We start from the raw sequence: 16,255 nt of genomic DNA, 5'->3' as shown, positions 1-16,255 counted from the left end.
GTCTGGCCCATAAAAGTCTATATGTAGAAAACTTTCTAAGTTCAGAGTCAGGACTTCTCAAAGATGGAACTGGGAGTCTCCTGCAATAGACGGTGCAGCTGCGATAAACTCAGTGACATGAGAAAGGAGGTAGTGGCAGATCTTTGGCAATATCTTTTTGCCAACATTAAGAGCCAATGGTTAGGTGGGAATGAGAAGGAAGCCAGGAATTTCTCCCTCTTAATGTTCATATCCAATCCTGCAGATATATGAATCACTATTTTTAGAGGTTTTTGTTAAACAGAATGTAAAGCCACTTTTCATTTTTCTTAGAAATAATAATAAAAGGAGGCAGAGCATGATGGCAGAGGGACGGACATGTAGCCCACCTCTCCCAAGTCACCAGGTGAGAGGAAGGGGGGTCTGGACCTTTTCCCCGCGGGGATTATTGGTGTGGACAGACAGCTGGAGACGCGCAGTGAATTGGCGGATTGCTGTATATGAGGTGTAATTTAAAACCACGGACTCTGTTGCAGAGAATTTTCCTGTTTGGTAGTGCTGGCTGGCAGGCCCGTCCCTCACAGCAGCTTGCAAGTCCTGGCAAAACCTAACTGACGAAAATTTATTCCTGAGCTGAGTTTGGCACCCGAAAGGGCAAACCACTCAGAACCACAAGGAGCTAAGCAACCTGATGGAAAATTGAAGGGAAGGGATCCCACCCAGGAAACAGACATTTTGAATTGTCCGAAATGGCAGACACCTTCCCCCAGAACAACAGGAGTGATTAAATAGACCGGATCATTTCTGGTGGGGAATATTGGTGTGGGCTGGCAGTTCAGGCTGTGAGGCAAATTGGCGGGTGGCTGGACTCAAAACTCCAGATTCAAAAGTGAGACTCTGGGTGACAAAAACTGAGTATAAGGTCTCCGTGCGCAACAGCCGTCGGAGCCACAAGCAGGGAGACCTGGAGGCAGCCAGCCCCTACGCCACAGCCAACTGCAGTTGCCAGTTTACAGGAAAACGTGGAAGCAGAGTGGAAAGATTTGTGAAGCATGGACTCCTGCACCGAGTTGGGAGGTCGGATAGGAGTGCTGTCTGGAACAGAGCAGTGAGGTTGCACAACAATTAGGTAATAAACTTTTACAGAAACTCCAAAATGGCGATTGGCCACATAGGGTGGTTACCGTTGTAACAGTATAAACTGTGAATCAGGTATAAGCCTGGGAACCACTCCCGGCACCACCTGGTGTCCAGAAAGTATATTGCATTATAAATGTATTCCTACGAAAGTTGATCTCTACACCGTACATATAGATGTATATTTCTACATATATACGAGAATAATGTTTTTGTGGTTGGTGTCTTTTTTTTTTCTCTTTTTTCACTCATCATTTTCTTGGAGGAGCTATTATTAATTTTCATTATTTTTTTATATATATATTTTATGTTTACTTTTTCTGTTTTTTTCTTTCTTATTTAACTTCTTTATGAACACCACTTTTTTCCCCTTCTCTCTTCCCTTTTTTCCCTTCTTATGGTTTCTGAGAGTGCTTACATCAGATTTTCAGAGGTTTTTTTGTTTGTTCATTTCATTTGTATGTTTTTTACTTTTTCAATTATTTTACAATTATCATTATTTTTATTGTAGATTTTTGTTGTTGTTGTCTGTATGTTCTATGTGTTTCTGATTGTTTGTGCATTTGTGGGCTTGAGTGTCTGGTAGCCTTTCTATCTGTTTATTTGCTCATTTGGTCTCAATGAATTTGGTGTTTCGAACTGCAATTCTGAGCTCCCAGCACGCCCCTCCACACTCACTCTGAGGTCTGGAGGCCTGTCCCCCAGGAGTGCAGATTCTTGGGTGATTTCTCAAGGGGGTGTGGACAAGGTCTGGACTACAGCTGGCCAGTGCTGATTATGCGACACGAGAGTGAGGAGACAACAGTCGGCTGAGAGGGAATCACGCCGGAGCGGCAGTGCCCTGAGGCACAGAGCAGCAGCCGTTTTGGCAACAATAGGGCTCACTCCCAGATATTCTGAAGCCACAACCCCTGTCTCCCTGGACAACCAGAGCAGGCTGGGCATCTTCTCAGATGGCAACCACCGCGGAACAGATCTGGGACTGAAACACAGGCCCCGTGAGTAAAGGGTTTGCCTGGAGCGCTATGGGCCTGGCTGGAGCACAGGGACCAGAAAATCGCACACGTAGAGCCGGGAAATTCCCAGGGTGGGGCTGATCCAGAGGACCGTTTTACTGAGCCTAAGACACACCCGGCTCTCAGGGGATCATCAGCCCATAGACAAAGGAAGGCAGGAGGCTAGAGCTGACAGCTAACCATGCTGCGAATACAAACCTGCAGGAGTAAAGATAGGGCCTGAAGCACAAGTTCTGGGAACTCAAAACAACTTCTCTTCTACAGAGGAATTTAGCAGTGACAGAAACAAATACCACAAAGTTGTTCTGTTCTGTCAGTAACATCAATCAGAAGCGGGGCTGGAACTAAGTGAACACCCCCCAGCCTCCATCAAGCGCCCACCCTATTGGATAGAGGCAAAGAGCAGTGGCCTGGCTGAGCAGATACAGATTGCCTTGTGATTCAGGCAGGTGCAAACCCCTGGAGTATCTGCTCACTGGAGGCAACTGGGTCACAGCCCTGGGGGGCTATCAGTGACTGGGTGTGACAGAGGTGCAAGGCGGGGAAGGAGGTATCAACCTTCCCAGACTAAACTATTTGCTGGGTGGGTCCTCCTGACTTCACTGACGATGGCAACAAGTCATATTTGAGTTGTCACCAGACCCCTGTGTTCCAGTTCCCAGAGACCTTTGAAACTCTCCCACCTGAGACAGGTGCTGACTGAGACAATTGATTTAGACCTTTTGAACTGAGCCAATTGCTTGAGGACTATTCAAGTGGTGCCCTGGGTGTGTGGTTGTAGGAAGGTTTGACTTTCCTTTTCCAACTGTTGCCTGTGGAGGGCGGGGTGACTTAATTGCTGGTATTTCTCCACAGCTGAGACTTCAACCCGGAGTAACTGTTTCACTAGGGTTGAACAGAGACCAGCTGAAAACCAGACAGAACCACTTAGCCCCACCACACCAAATAGGTCCCCGGTTTCCCAGGCTATAGCACTGTATTGGTCCTCAACAAAGCTCCAGGGGAAAAGTCAAACGGTGTAAAATAATCATGGGGTGGAATCAGCAGAAAAACTCTGGTAACATGAATAAACAGAATAGATCAACCCCCCTCCCCAAGGAAAGATATGGCAGATGTAACTGAAGATCTCATACATAAACAGTTGGCTGAGATGTCAGAAATTGAATTCAGAATTTGGATTGCAAACAAGATTAATAGAATGGAAGAAAAGTTGGAATTAGAAATTCAAAGAGTAATTCAAAAGTCAGAATTAAAAATTTGAGGAGAAATTCAAAAGTTGTCTCAAGAATTTAACGAATTTAAAGACAAAACCACCAAAGAGTTTGATGCACTGAAACAAGAATATGCAACCCTCAAAGATCTGAAAAATACAGTAGAATCCCGCAGTAACAGCAAGCAGAAGAAAGAATTTCTGACATTGAAGACAAAGCTTTTGAACGCTCCCACTCTCAAAGACAAAGAAAAATGGAGAGCAAAAACGGATCATTCTCTCAGAGAGCTCTAGGATAATTCAAAGAAGGCTAGTATCTGCCTCACTGGAATCCCTGAAAGGGATGAAGTGGCCTCGCAAGGCACAGAGGCCCTTCTCCATGAAATTGTGAAAGAGAATTTTCCAGACATGCCAAGAGACTCTGAAATTCAGATAGCAGACAGTTTCAGAACCCCAGCACGACTCAATCCGAATAAGACATCCCCCAGGCATATCATAATTAACTTCACTAGTGTTAATATGTAAGAAAAAATTCTGAAAGCAGCCAGACGTAAGAAATCCATTGCCTACAAAGGGAAGAATATTAGAATGACTGCAGATCTCTCTGCTGAAACTTTTCAAGCCAGAAGAGGGTGGTCATCGACTTTTAATCTCTTAAAACAAAATGACTTTGAACCCCAGATCCTATATCCAGCTAAACTGAGTTTCATTTATGATGGAGAAATTAAATACTTTAATGACACTGACATGTTGAAGAAATTTGCCATAACCAAACCAGCTCTTCAGGATATTCTCAGACCTATCCTCCACCACAAAAATAAATGCACCCAGAAACTTTTGATCAGACTCCAACTTCCACAGTAGCAAAAGGATTAAAAATGTCCACTGGTCTTTCGAAAAACTCGATACTCAAAATTTTAACAGACATATCTATATTCTCCATTAATGTGAATGGCTTAAACTGTCCTCTAAAGAGTCACATGTTAGCTGACTGGATACAAAAACTTAGGCCAGATATTTGCTGCATAAAAGAGTCACATCTTACGTTAAAAGATAAATATAGACTCAGGATGAAAGGATGGTCATCCATATTTCAGGCAAATGGTAATCAGAAAAATGCAGGCGCTGCAATTCTATTTGCAGACACAATAGGCTTTAAACCAACAAAAGTAAGGAAGGATAACAATGGTCACTTCATATTTGTTAAGGGTAATAATCAATATGATGATATTTCAATTATCAATATTTATGCACTCAACCAGGATGCGCCTCAATTTAACCAGGATGCGCCTCAATTTATAAGAGAAACTCTTAACAGACATGAACAACTTGATTCCCTCCAGCTTCATAATATTCGGAGATTTCAACACTCCTTTGGTAGTGTTGGATAGATCCTCCAATAAGAAGCTAAGCAAAGAAATTTTAGATTTAAACCTAACCATACAACATTTGGAGTTAACGGACATCTACAGAACATTTGATCCCAACAAAACTGAACACACATACTTTTCATCAGCCCACGGAACATACTCCAAAATCGATCACATCTTAGGTCACAAGTCTAACCTCAGTAAATTTAAAGGAATAGAAATTATTCCTTGTATCGTCTCGGACCACCATGGAATAAAAGTTGAACTCAATAACAACAGGAATCTGCATACTCATACAAAAACAGGAAAGTTAAATAACTTTATGCTGAATGATAGCTGGGTCAGAGATGAGATCAGGAAGAAATTGCCAAATTTTTGGAACAAAACGACAATGAAGACACGAATTATCAGAACCTCTGGGATACCGCAAAGGCAGTCCTAAGAGGGAAATTTATAGCACTGCAAGCCTTCCTCAAGAGAACGGAAAGAGAAGAAGTTAACAACTTAATGGGACATCTCAAGCAACTGGAAAAGGAAGAATATTCCAACCCCAAACCCAGTAGAAGAAAAGAAATAACCAAAATTAGAGCAGAATTAAATGAAATTGAAAACAAAAGAATTATACAATGGATCAATAAATCAAAAAGTTGGTCTTTTGAAAAGGTCTATAAAATATATAAACCTTTGAAATGTCTATAAAATAGATAACCTAACCAGGAAAAAAGAGTAAAATCTCTAATTTCATCAATCAGAAATGACAAAGACAAAATAACAACAGACTCCTCAGAAATTAAAAAAATCCTTAATGAATATTACAAGAAACTTTATTCTCAGAAATATGAAAATTTGAAGGAAATTGACCAATACTTGGAAACACGTTACCTTCCAAGACTTAGCCTGAATCAAGTGGTAATGTTGAACAGGCCAATATCAAGTTCTGATATAGCATCAACGATACGAAATCTCGCGAAAAAGAAAAGCCCAGGACCAAATGGCTTCATGTTCTTCAGATTCTACCAAACCTTTAAAGAGGAACTAGTACCTATATTACTCAACCTGTTCCGAAATGTAGAAAAAGAAGGAAGACTACCCAACACGTTCTATGAAGCAAACATCACCCTGATCCCCAAACCAGGAAAAGACCCAACAAGAAAAGAAAATTATAGACCAATATCACTAATGAATATAGATGCAAAAATATTCAACAAGATCCTAACAAACAGAATCCAGCAACACATCAAACAAATTATACATCATGACCCAGTCGGTTTTATCCCAGGGTCTCAAGGCTGGTTTAATATAGGGTCAGAAGAGATCAAACTTTTGCTCTTCGTAGATGATATGATTGTATACCTGGAAAACACTAGGGATTCTACTACAAAACTCTTAGAAGTGATCAAGGAATACAGCAATGTCAGGTTACAAAATCAACACTCATAAATTGGTAGCCTTTATATATACCAACAATAGTCAAGCTGAAAAAAACAGTTAAGGGCTCTATTCCATTCATAGTAGTGCCAAAGAAGATGAAATATTTGGGAGTTTATCTAATAAAGGATGTGAAAGATCTCTATAAAGAGAACTATGAAACTCTAAGAAAAGAAATAGCTGAAAACGTTAACAAATGGAAAAACATACCATGCTCATGGCTGGGAAGAATCATCATTGTTAAAATGTCCACATACCCAAAGCAATATATGATTTTAATGCAATCTCTATTAAAGCTCCACTGTCATACTTTAAAGATCTTGAAAAAATAATACTTCGTTTTATATGGAATCAGAAAAACCATCGAATACCCAAGACATTACTCAGAAATAAAAACAAAGCAGGAGGAATCACGCTTCCAGACCTCAGACTATAATATAAATCGATAGTGATCAAAACAGCATGGTACTGGCACAAAAACAGAGAAGCAGATGTCTGGAACAGAATAGAGAACCAAGAGATGAATCCAGCTACCTACTCTTATTTGATCTTTGACAAGCCAATTAAAAATATTCCGTGGGGAAAAGATTCCCTATTTAACAAATGGTGCTAGATGAACTGGCTGGCAACCTGTAGAAGACTGAAACTGGACCCACACCTTTCACCATTAACTAAGATAGACTCTCACTGGATTAAAGATTTAAACTTAAGACATGAAACTATAAAAATACTAGAAGAGAGTGCAGGGAAAACCCTTGAAGAAATCGGTCTGGGCGAGTATTTTATGAGGAGGAACCCCCAGGCAATTGAAGCAGCTTCAAAAATACACTACTGGGACCTGATCACTCTAAAAAGCTTCTGCACAGCCAAGAACACAGTCAGTAAAGCAAGCAGACAGCCCTCAGAATGGGAGAAGATATTTACAGGTTATGTCTCTAACAAAGGTTTAATAACCAGAATCCACAGAAAACTCAAACGTATAAGCAAGAAAAGAACAAGTGACCCCATCGCAGGCTGGGCAAGGGACTTGAAGAGAAACTTCTCTGAAGAAGACAGGCGCACGGCCTTCAGACATATGAAAAAATGCTCATCGTCTTTAATCATCAGAGAAATGCAAATCAAAACTACCTTGAGATACCATCTAACTCCATTAAGATTAGCCCATATCACAAAATCCCAAGACCAGAGATGTTGGCGCAGATGTGGAGAAAAGGGAATACTTCTGCACTGCTGTTGGGAATGCAAATTAATAGATTCCTTTTGGAAAGATGTTTGGAGAACACTTAAGACATCTAAAAATAGACCTGCCATTCAATCCTACAATTCCTCTACTAGGTATATACCCAGAAGACCAAAAATCACACTATACCAAAGATATTTGTACCAGAATGTTTATTGCAGCCCAATTCATAAATGCTAAGTCATGGAAAAAGCCCAAGTGCCCATCGATCCACGAATGGATTAATAAATTGTGGTATATGTACACCATGGAATATTATGCAGCCTTAAAGAAAGATGGAGACTTTACCTCTTTCATGTTTACATGGATGGAGCTGGAACATATTATTCTTAGTAAAGTATCTCAAGAATGGAAGAAAAAGTATCCAATGTACTCAGCCCTACTATGAAACTAATTTATGGCTTTCATATGAAAGCTATAACCCAGTTATAACCTAAGAATATGGGGAAGGGGGAGAGGGAGGGGAGGGAGAGAAGGTGATTGGTGGGATTACACCTGTGGTGCACCTTACAAGGGTACACGTGAAACTTAGTATGTGTCAAACTGTTTATAAAACCAGTTTATGGTGCCCCATGATCGCACTGATGTACACAGCTATGATTTAATATTAATAAAAAAATAATAATAATATAAATATACAGTCAACCTTCCTTTACATCCATGGATTCAACTGTGAACTGAAAATATTTGGAAAAGAACTGTAAAAAATAATATAATAAAAAATATAAATTTTTAAAATTCAGTATAAAATCTACACAGCATTTACATTGTATTAGGTATTATAAATAATTTAGAGATGATTTGAAGCATATGAGAGGATGTGGGTATGTTATATGCAAATCTTTCATATGCTATTTCATATAAGGGACTTGACCATCTTAAACTCTGGTATCTGTGGGGGTCCCAGACCTAATCCCTGCAGATATCCAGGGAGGACTATATGTATCTGCTACAGGCAGACTTAAAGGATATGGTTGCAAATGTCCTTTTTACTAAGACAATTTAACATACCAGAGTTGGTGCTATGACTCTCCAAGCTTTCTCCATGGGAGACTGTGCTTATACTTTTTTCTTATTAGGAACATGGGAATGTGTCATTGCTAGCTCTCATCTGATACCATGTAACACTTGAATTTGCTTTCAAGAATGCATGAAAGGACTTTTTAAAGTGCTATTATATTTTTAGGTGAGACTGGTTTTTGGCATAAAATATTGTTTCTTATCTGTTTTCCTACATGATTACCAGAAAGCCAGGAATTTCTTTCAAGTCAGCTTCTATTATTCTTACTTTAGTTTTAAAAGACAGCACATAGCACAGTCGTTAAAGAGCATAGACTTTGAAGTTAAATACATCTATGCTCAAATATCAGTGCTATAACTTTTAAATTGGAAAACAGGTAAATTAGTACATTCTCTGAGCTTCAGATTGCTAGTAACATGGTGATGATGATATCACCTATCATAAAGAGCTATTGTGAAGATTAAAGGAGTTAGTGTATATACAGTAATCAGCACAGTGCATGGCTCAGTAATTACTAGTAAAATGCCTTTTTTGGGGAGGAGGGGGGACAGTCTCACTATGTTGCCCTGGGTAGAGTGCCATGGCGTCACAGCTCACAGCAACCTCAAACTCTTGGGCTTAAGTGATTCTCTTGCCTCAGCCTCCCAAGTAGATGGGACTACAGGCACCTGCCACAACGCCTGTCTATTTTTGTTGTTGTTGCAGTTGTCGTTGTTTTTAGCAGGCCCAGGCCAGGTTCAAACCTGCCAGCCCTGGTGTATGTGGCCGGGGCCCTACCTACTGAGCTATGGACACTGCCTGTAAAATGTCTTTTGGATGAAATTTGTCCTTTGTACTTTAAGTATATGGTAGTTAGAGTTCCAATTATAGTCCACAAAATCTAAAGTTGTCAGAGAAAGAAGGTAAAGAATACCAGATGCAGTTATAGTACACCAGAACTGGTTTTCCACTCTACTAGAAATTTAACAGTGTAGGGACAAGTTACTACTTTTGTGACCTTGGGCAGGTTAGGTTACCTCCAGTTCCCTTCCTTCATCTCAAAAATGAGGGAGGCAGATTATTAAATTCCCAAATTATTTTATTCTGTGGACTGAGTGAACTAGGGTGTAAGCATGTAAACGAGCTCCCCAGGTATTTAAGAGCTAGATACCTGTGGAAGCTAAGCTTCCTTGCTCTTAAACATTAACCCCAATCATCCAGCTCAGATGCATGCAAGTGGTGGTACCATAAATATTAGCTGCATTCTAGATGCCTGTTATAGAGTGGCATACTGAACAAACTACCATCCAATATTCATGAAAAGTTTGGTGGGGAACAATGTCATTTGTAGAAGATTGCCTGGAAACTATGCAGTCCATCTAGTACTCTGCCTCTATGATTGATAGTTAAGGAGTGTTCACCTATTGCCCAAGGGTCACATGCAAAGTATATGAGCCTTTTCCGCTTATCTGTGGTGGTGGATATCACGAAAATTATGCATGGAGCCACTGTTTTGCTCATCAGCTTTCAGTAGTGTTTGTATATTTAATGTGTGACCCACATACATCAAAACCCCTAGGGAACTTTAACGAAGCATACATGTCTCTGACCACACCCCAGAAATTCTGATTTATTGGTGTAGATTGGAGACATAGATGTGTATTTTTAATAACTTAAGTGATTTTTTTTTAGAATTTGAGATATAATTCATAAACCACAAACATCACCATTTTAATGTGTACAATTCAGTGGTTTTAGTTAATTTAGAAGGTTGTACAACTATTACCACTACTCAATTCCAGAGCATTTAATCACTGTGAAAGGAAATCCCATATTCATTTGCAGATTAGCTGTCACTTTCTATTCCCTCCAGCCCCTGAAAACATTAATCTGCTGTTTCTGGAATTTGCCTATTCTGTACATTTCATATACAGAAGTAGTCAGAATCATACAAAATATGTGGTCTTCTGTGACATGGCTTCTTTTGCTTAGCATGTTTTCAAGGATCATCCATGTTGCAGAACGTGTCATTTCTTTTTATGGCTGAATAATATCCCATCATAAGGATATACTATATTTTGCTTATCTGCTCATCAGTTGAAAGCCATTTAAGAGTTTCCATGTTTTGACTATTATGAATAATGTGGCTATGAACACTCTTATACAAGTTGTTTTCTGAGCATCTGTTTTCAATGTCCTTAGTTCTATACCTAAGATTGAAAAAAACCCAGAAGATTTTGATGGGTGCCCCTATCTAAGAACCTTTGCTCTCTAAACACTCTAACATTTATTTCTCAAGCTTCAATCACATCACCCTCCACAGAAGCTCATTAGGGGATAATGATACTGAAATATACCATAAAGGAAAAAAAGGCCTATCAGTTTGTTGAGACTACACAGTGTTCTCCTTTCTGTAAATAGAGATGTTTTACTCTGGTCTCAGAACAGGGAAATGATTTCCTTTTGTCTTTGACACAATGTGAATCTCAACTAACTTCCTTTCTTCATCTGACTACTAGAATCTTTAGCAAGCACACCATTTATGGCATTCTTTTTATACTCTTACTTCTCTCCTGGTTTCATTACCTTCTTGTCTTTACTTCTACATTGCCTTGTTTTCCCATTATTTAAAATGTATTTATTGTTGCTCTACTGTATATAACTTAATAAATTATTTCTGGAATAAAGCGGATTGACAAAATAAAACTAATACCATCAGCTCCACTAAATTTAGACCATCATCTTGAAAAGGGCCATAAATTTGTAAATCTTAACAATCTTTGTATATAGAGAACTGTTACTGATTTACAGATTGTGATTTTATATAAGCAACCCACATTAAGCATTTTGTTATATAGGCATCATAATTTATATACTTATTTGGCATTTATTAAGTCAGCCAAAGATCTGATTTACTGTTGATTGACATTTTACATATTTGAAATTGTTGGTGCTAATAGCCAGAGACCCAGAAGAAAGTGATCTAGCTAATCTTCAAATTGCTACTTAGGACCAAGTGATTAAATCATTCAGGTAGCAAATTTTGTTTAAAACAGCAGAAACAGAACAGAATAATGGTGTAGCTTTATAAAGGTATTAACTACTACGCTTGTATAAGGCATGCTGAAGATAACGTCTCAATGTAATTTTAATCTTACTGTGGAAACTAAGTTCCCTAATAGAGAAAATAAATGATATAAAAATCAACTGGAAAATTATTTAATATATAAATACTTTTCTTTATAGATAACTTTTAAGAGTCATTAGACCTAGATCTCTCTTTTATAAATTGTGAATCTATCCTATATGAAAATATAAGTAAGAAAAGATAACAGATACATGTAGGATATTCACTGCCATACAGTTGGCAATAAGGAAATAATAATCAACTTAAGTTATGGCATATACACAAAATGGATTATTTTATAATCATCAAAAAGCATGTGACATATCTGTAAGTTGACATATACGATCAAATTATGTTAAATAAAAAAAGGTACAGAATATATTTGGTATGATCTCATCCATAAAAGTAAATTTAAATACACACACACACACTCCTAAATCACTCATCAATCTATCTGATGGCGTATGATAAAAAACTTTTGAGAACAAACAAGAAATTGTAACAGTAAAGACAATTAGGAGAAAGGGAGAAGGATGCTTTTAATTTTGTCACTTTATATTTAAAATTTAATGAGTCTTTTATTGAAATAGCTTTTTTCCTACTGTTTGCATTTCTAGTCAATGAATCTTCTCTTGAAAACTATAGAAAAGAATGTTATAGGTATAAGTGATACCATAAGCAAAAAAGACTTACCTTCTGTGTATCAATATCTTGTCTCATGATTCCCATTTCTTTATTTATCTTTTCTTTGTGTTTCTCACAATCACTTAGTTGAGCTATTACTTTATTAAGTTCAGTTTCTTTTTGCTGCAAAAAAGGAAATTCTTTAGGCATATGAAATAAAAATATAACCAAATATGTACTTTTAAGTTTTAAATTACCTTTTTATAGTCCTCTTTCCCATCTTGAATATAACTCTCAATGTCTTTTACATAACCATGAATATTTTTAATCTTCTCTTTGATATCATTCAGCTGTAGAAAAATATTTATTAAATTTACATCAGTTGGGACCAGGGCACTTAACAGGAGAGCATAGTAAAATACTAACTTGGAAGTTATAAACCTTGGGTTCCATTTTCCATTACTACCATATTGTATTAAACAAATCCAGGGGTGTCTACCAGTGGCCTGCAGGCCATATGCAGATTATGTAAAGACTGTTCTGCTTATGGTATCTGATATTATAAAAATTATTCATGGACTTTTTGCTCATTGGTTTTCATTAAGTGTTTTTTATATTTAATGTGTGGCCCAAGACAACTCTTCTTTTCCCAATATGTAGCAGAGAAGAAAAAAGGTTTGACATCCTTGACATTATCAATTTTTAACTATTTTTAGATCAAGAAATAAAATAATTATAAAGTTAAATCCTTATTCTTATAATTTCTCATGTCATATTTATATTCTAAATCTGAAAATACTATTTATCTTATATGCTATTTTAATTTCCAACCTGGTGCTCTAAGTTTAAGTTTAATATAGGTATTGCTAAATAAGTCTATAAATGAAATCTTACTTTATCCTGTGCTATTTTGTTGCTTGTATTTTTTTTGTTGATTAATTCTTCCTTTTCCTGCTGGAACTTTTCCAGTGTTGTTTCCAAAGGGCTCACCTGCTCTTTAGCATCCTGAAAATATAAAAAACATAAAATCTCATGTAATATTCCATTATTGTATTTTAGGTGTCAGACTTCATAGTTTTAATAAAAGCATTTTTATGTGCCAGGTTTTCAAAGTCAACTCATTTGCTCTTTTCAATGACCTTGTGAGGAAGACACATTTATTTTCATCTCTATATTTAAAATGAGCAAACAAGCAAAGGGAATGAATTGTTTAGGGTCAATAAATGAAGCAGATAGGATTCTAACCCAGTCTAACTCCAGAGTTTACTTTCTTAACCATGATGCATGCTATACTGCCTCAGACACTAACTTGATTCTTAATCTAGGCCATGTGCTCCCAATTAGATTAGCCTATGGTTTCAGGCATGAGTTACCATGATTTTATAGAGTCCCATGTCAGCTCTGTGTGATCAAAGAATAGGAAAGCTCATCTAGTATAGGCTTCTCTTTTACAGACAGGTACATGATGGTAAAAAGACTTCTGTCCTTAAACTTAGTCTGCTAAGACTAAGAAGATATTTTGTAAAAAACATAATAAAAGTAATAAAAGTGTACCGTTACATTGACGTTGGTGTATCTACACCTATTCTGGAAGGAAGGGAGCTTTTAAGCAATAAACTAGTTTACTAATCAGAAGTCTGCATTATCTATCCTTTATAGCACCTCTGTAACATAATTATATGATAACCACTGTTAAAAAGGAGGATCTTCAAGCACTTTAAGATCCTGAAAGATTGATTGACTCTATAAAGGTAGATACAATTATTTAGTGTTACACTTCAATGGAGGCACATTTTATCATACTGGGAAGTGGTGTGGAGGTATATTTTATCCCATTGGGAAGTGGTATGGTGTGGCAGGAAGTCAAATGTTTTTAGCGTCAGAAGATCTATCTGAAAATCAACCCTGCCTCCTTTCAGTTGCATGAACTTAGGCAACTCATGGAATGTTTGTAAATCTCAATTTTTTAAAATTTCTTTTTCTATAAAAAGGAGATAAAAACCCCATCTCAATAGGGTTGCTGAGACATGGTTTAATGTCAAAGTGCTTTATAAACAGTAAAAAATTATACAAATGCATGGTAGTACTATGTATCATATTCTAAACCTATGATATTTTATAATCCAAAATTATTTAAGAAATCAAGAAACATTTATAGCAATTAATGATTAGTAGATTCAGTAACATATTTAGTGCTTAATGAATAAGTGTGTGTAATTATGAAAACCTAGATGAGACTGTTGTTTCTAAAACTGTTCGTAACTTAACTGGTAGCATCTTAGATTTGATTCATCTAGATAAATGGCAAATGCGCTCAGGGCCTGCTCACTGTATTGGTAAGGATTCCAAGACCACATCTATAATAAAATGAAAAGAGTGCTATGACTGTCTGCCATGAATATAGGATTTTTAGATAAGATAAACTTCCCATACAGGCAGGAATCCTTATCTGGAGTTGTACAACCACCACCTGATCACCTCCAATAACATAAAGTTCACTACTTAACCACTCAGCCAGTTCTTCCTTATCATAGCCAAACTCTTCCAGAATTTTTTTTCCAAAAATTTTTTCTTATTAGTACAAGTTATGACATTCAAGAACCACATGAAGAATTATTATACCATTTTCATGTGATCCTCACCATAGACATAGCTCTGGCCACTAAACCAATGAAGAGTCTTTCACATATATAAACTAATTTTTTTTAAAAGCAAACATGTATAAATGTTCTTACCTTTATTTCTCTGTATAAAGACTGAACTTCAGTGGATAATTCCACAGTCTGCTCTTCTAGCTGCTGACGACGTTGCAAATTACTGGATATCTGAAGTTTTTCTGATTTTAGTTCATTTGTGGTACTTTTTAGGAGTTGAATCTGTTCTTGCTGGTCCTGTATAAGCTTACGATTTAATTCAATCTTACTGGAAACTGCAAGAAAATATATTAACATAGCGATTAATGTAAAGGTACAGAAAATAATATTAGTATCATCTTTCTAGTATTAGAATCCACCAAGGCTGAGTTTCTCAGGGCCCCAACCGCTCCAACGAAAGTATAACAAAGACCCTGTCATTCTCTAAGCTGCTCGATGTCCCTTCTTGGCCACTCACAAGGTAAAGCTCACAGGGCAGGTTTGACTGAGGAGTACAGCTCACCTTATACTCTCCTACCATTCGAAATCTGTTGCGCAAAACAAGGACACAAAGAGGAGAAGTGATGCTTTTGAGAAAATGGTGACTATACCATAAGCTGGAAAGAAGACAGACAGTTCATTGTCCATGTAACAGGTATAAAATTTACCACAAAAAGCATGAACTGGGGTGGCGCCTATGGCTCAGTGGGTAAGGCGCCGGCCCCATGTACCAAGGGTGGTGAGTTCAAACCCAGCCCCAGCCAAATTGCAACAAAAAAATAGCCAGGCGTCGTGGCAGGTGCCTGTAATCCCAGCTACTAGGGAGGCTGAGGCAAGAGAATCACCAAAGCCCAAGGATTTGGAGGTTGCTGTGAGCTGTGACAGCACAGCACTCTACCGAGGGTTAATAAGTGAAACTCTGTCTCAAAAAAAAAAAAAAAGCATGAACTGGTAATATCAAAGTCTTTATGGGTACATGAGGAAACAGATTATATTACCTGTATCTAATTTGTGTTGTTTTTCTTGTTTTTCCTGGTTTACTTGTTGAACAGTTCGGTCTAAGTCTATTCCTTGTAGCTTAGCTGCTTGTTGTGCAATTTTTCTTTCAACATCTTTAAGTTCCATCTTAAGAACAGAACACAGTTATTTCTTTTTGCTACATTATCAATATTTGAAATATTTAAGAATTACTATTATCAATTATTTTTAAAAATCTAAACTTATAGACTGGTCACAGTGGCTCACATCTATAATCCTTACACCTTGGGAGGCCAAGGTAAGAGGATGACTTGAGGTCAGGAGTTTGATTCCAGCCTGGGCAACACAGCAAGACCCTGGCTCTATAAAATATAGAAAAATTAGCCAGGCAGGCATGGTGGCACATGTCTGTAGTCCCAGCTACTCAGGAGGCTGAGGCAGGAGGACCACTTAAGCCCAGGAGTTCGAGGTTGCAGTGAGTCATGATGAAGCCACTGCTCTCAGACCCCAGCA

At 37.7% G+C, this 16,255-nt stretch overlaps 1 protein-coding gene across 3 annotated transcripts in view; it reads right to left on the bottom strand.

Annotated features, from left to right (window-relative positions):
• RAD50 (RAD50 double strand break repair protein) overlaps window positions 1-16,255 on the bottom strand; it is a 98,202-nt gene that overhangs the window by 27,293 nt on the left and 54,654 nt on the right. For all 3 annotated transcript variants that reach the window (XM_053566928.1, XM_053566929.1, XM_053566930.1), the window contains 5 exons: window positions 15,763-15,889; window positions 14,867-15,060; window positions 13,026-13,136; window positions 12,389-12,481; window positions 12,201-12,314 (listed from right to left, as the gene is read on the bottom strand). In XM_053566928.1, the coding sequence (XP_053422903.1) occupies window positions 12,201-12,314; window positions 12,389-12,481; window positions 13,026-13,136; window positions 14,867-15,060; window positions 15,763-15,889 (639 nt within the window). The remainder of the gene's footprint in view (window positions 1-12,200; window positions 12,315-12,388; window positions 12,482-13,025; window positions 13,137-14,866; window positions 15,061-15,762; window positions 15,890-16,255) is intronic.

The sequence above is a fragment of the Nycticebus coucang genome, chromosome 17 (assembly GCF_027406575.1).
Source record: "Nycticebus coucang isolate mNycCou1 chromosome 17, mNycCou1.pri, whole genome shotgun sequence".
NCBI lineage: Eukaryota > Metazoa > Chordata > Mammalia > Primates > Lorisidae > Nycticebus > Nycticebus coucang.
This window is presented reverse-complemented; position numbering and strand designations above follow the sequence as displayed.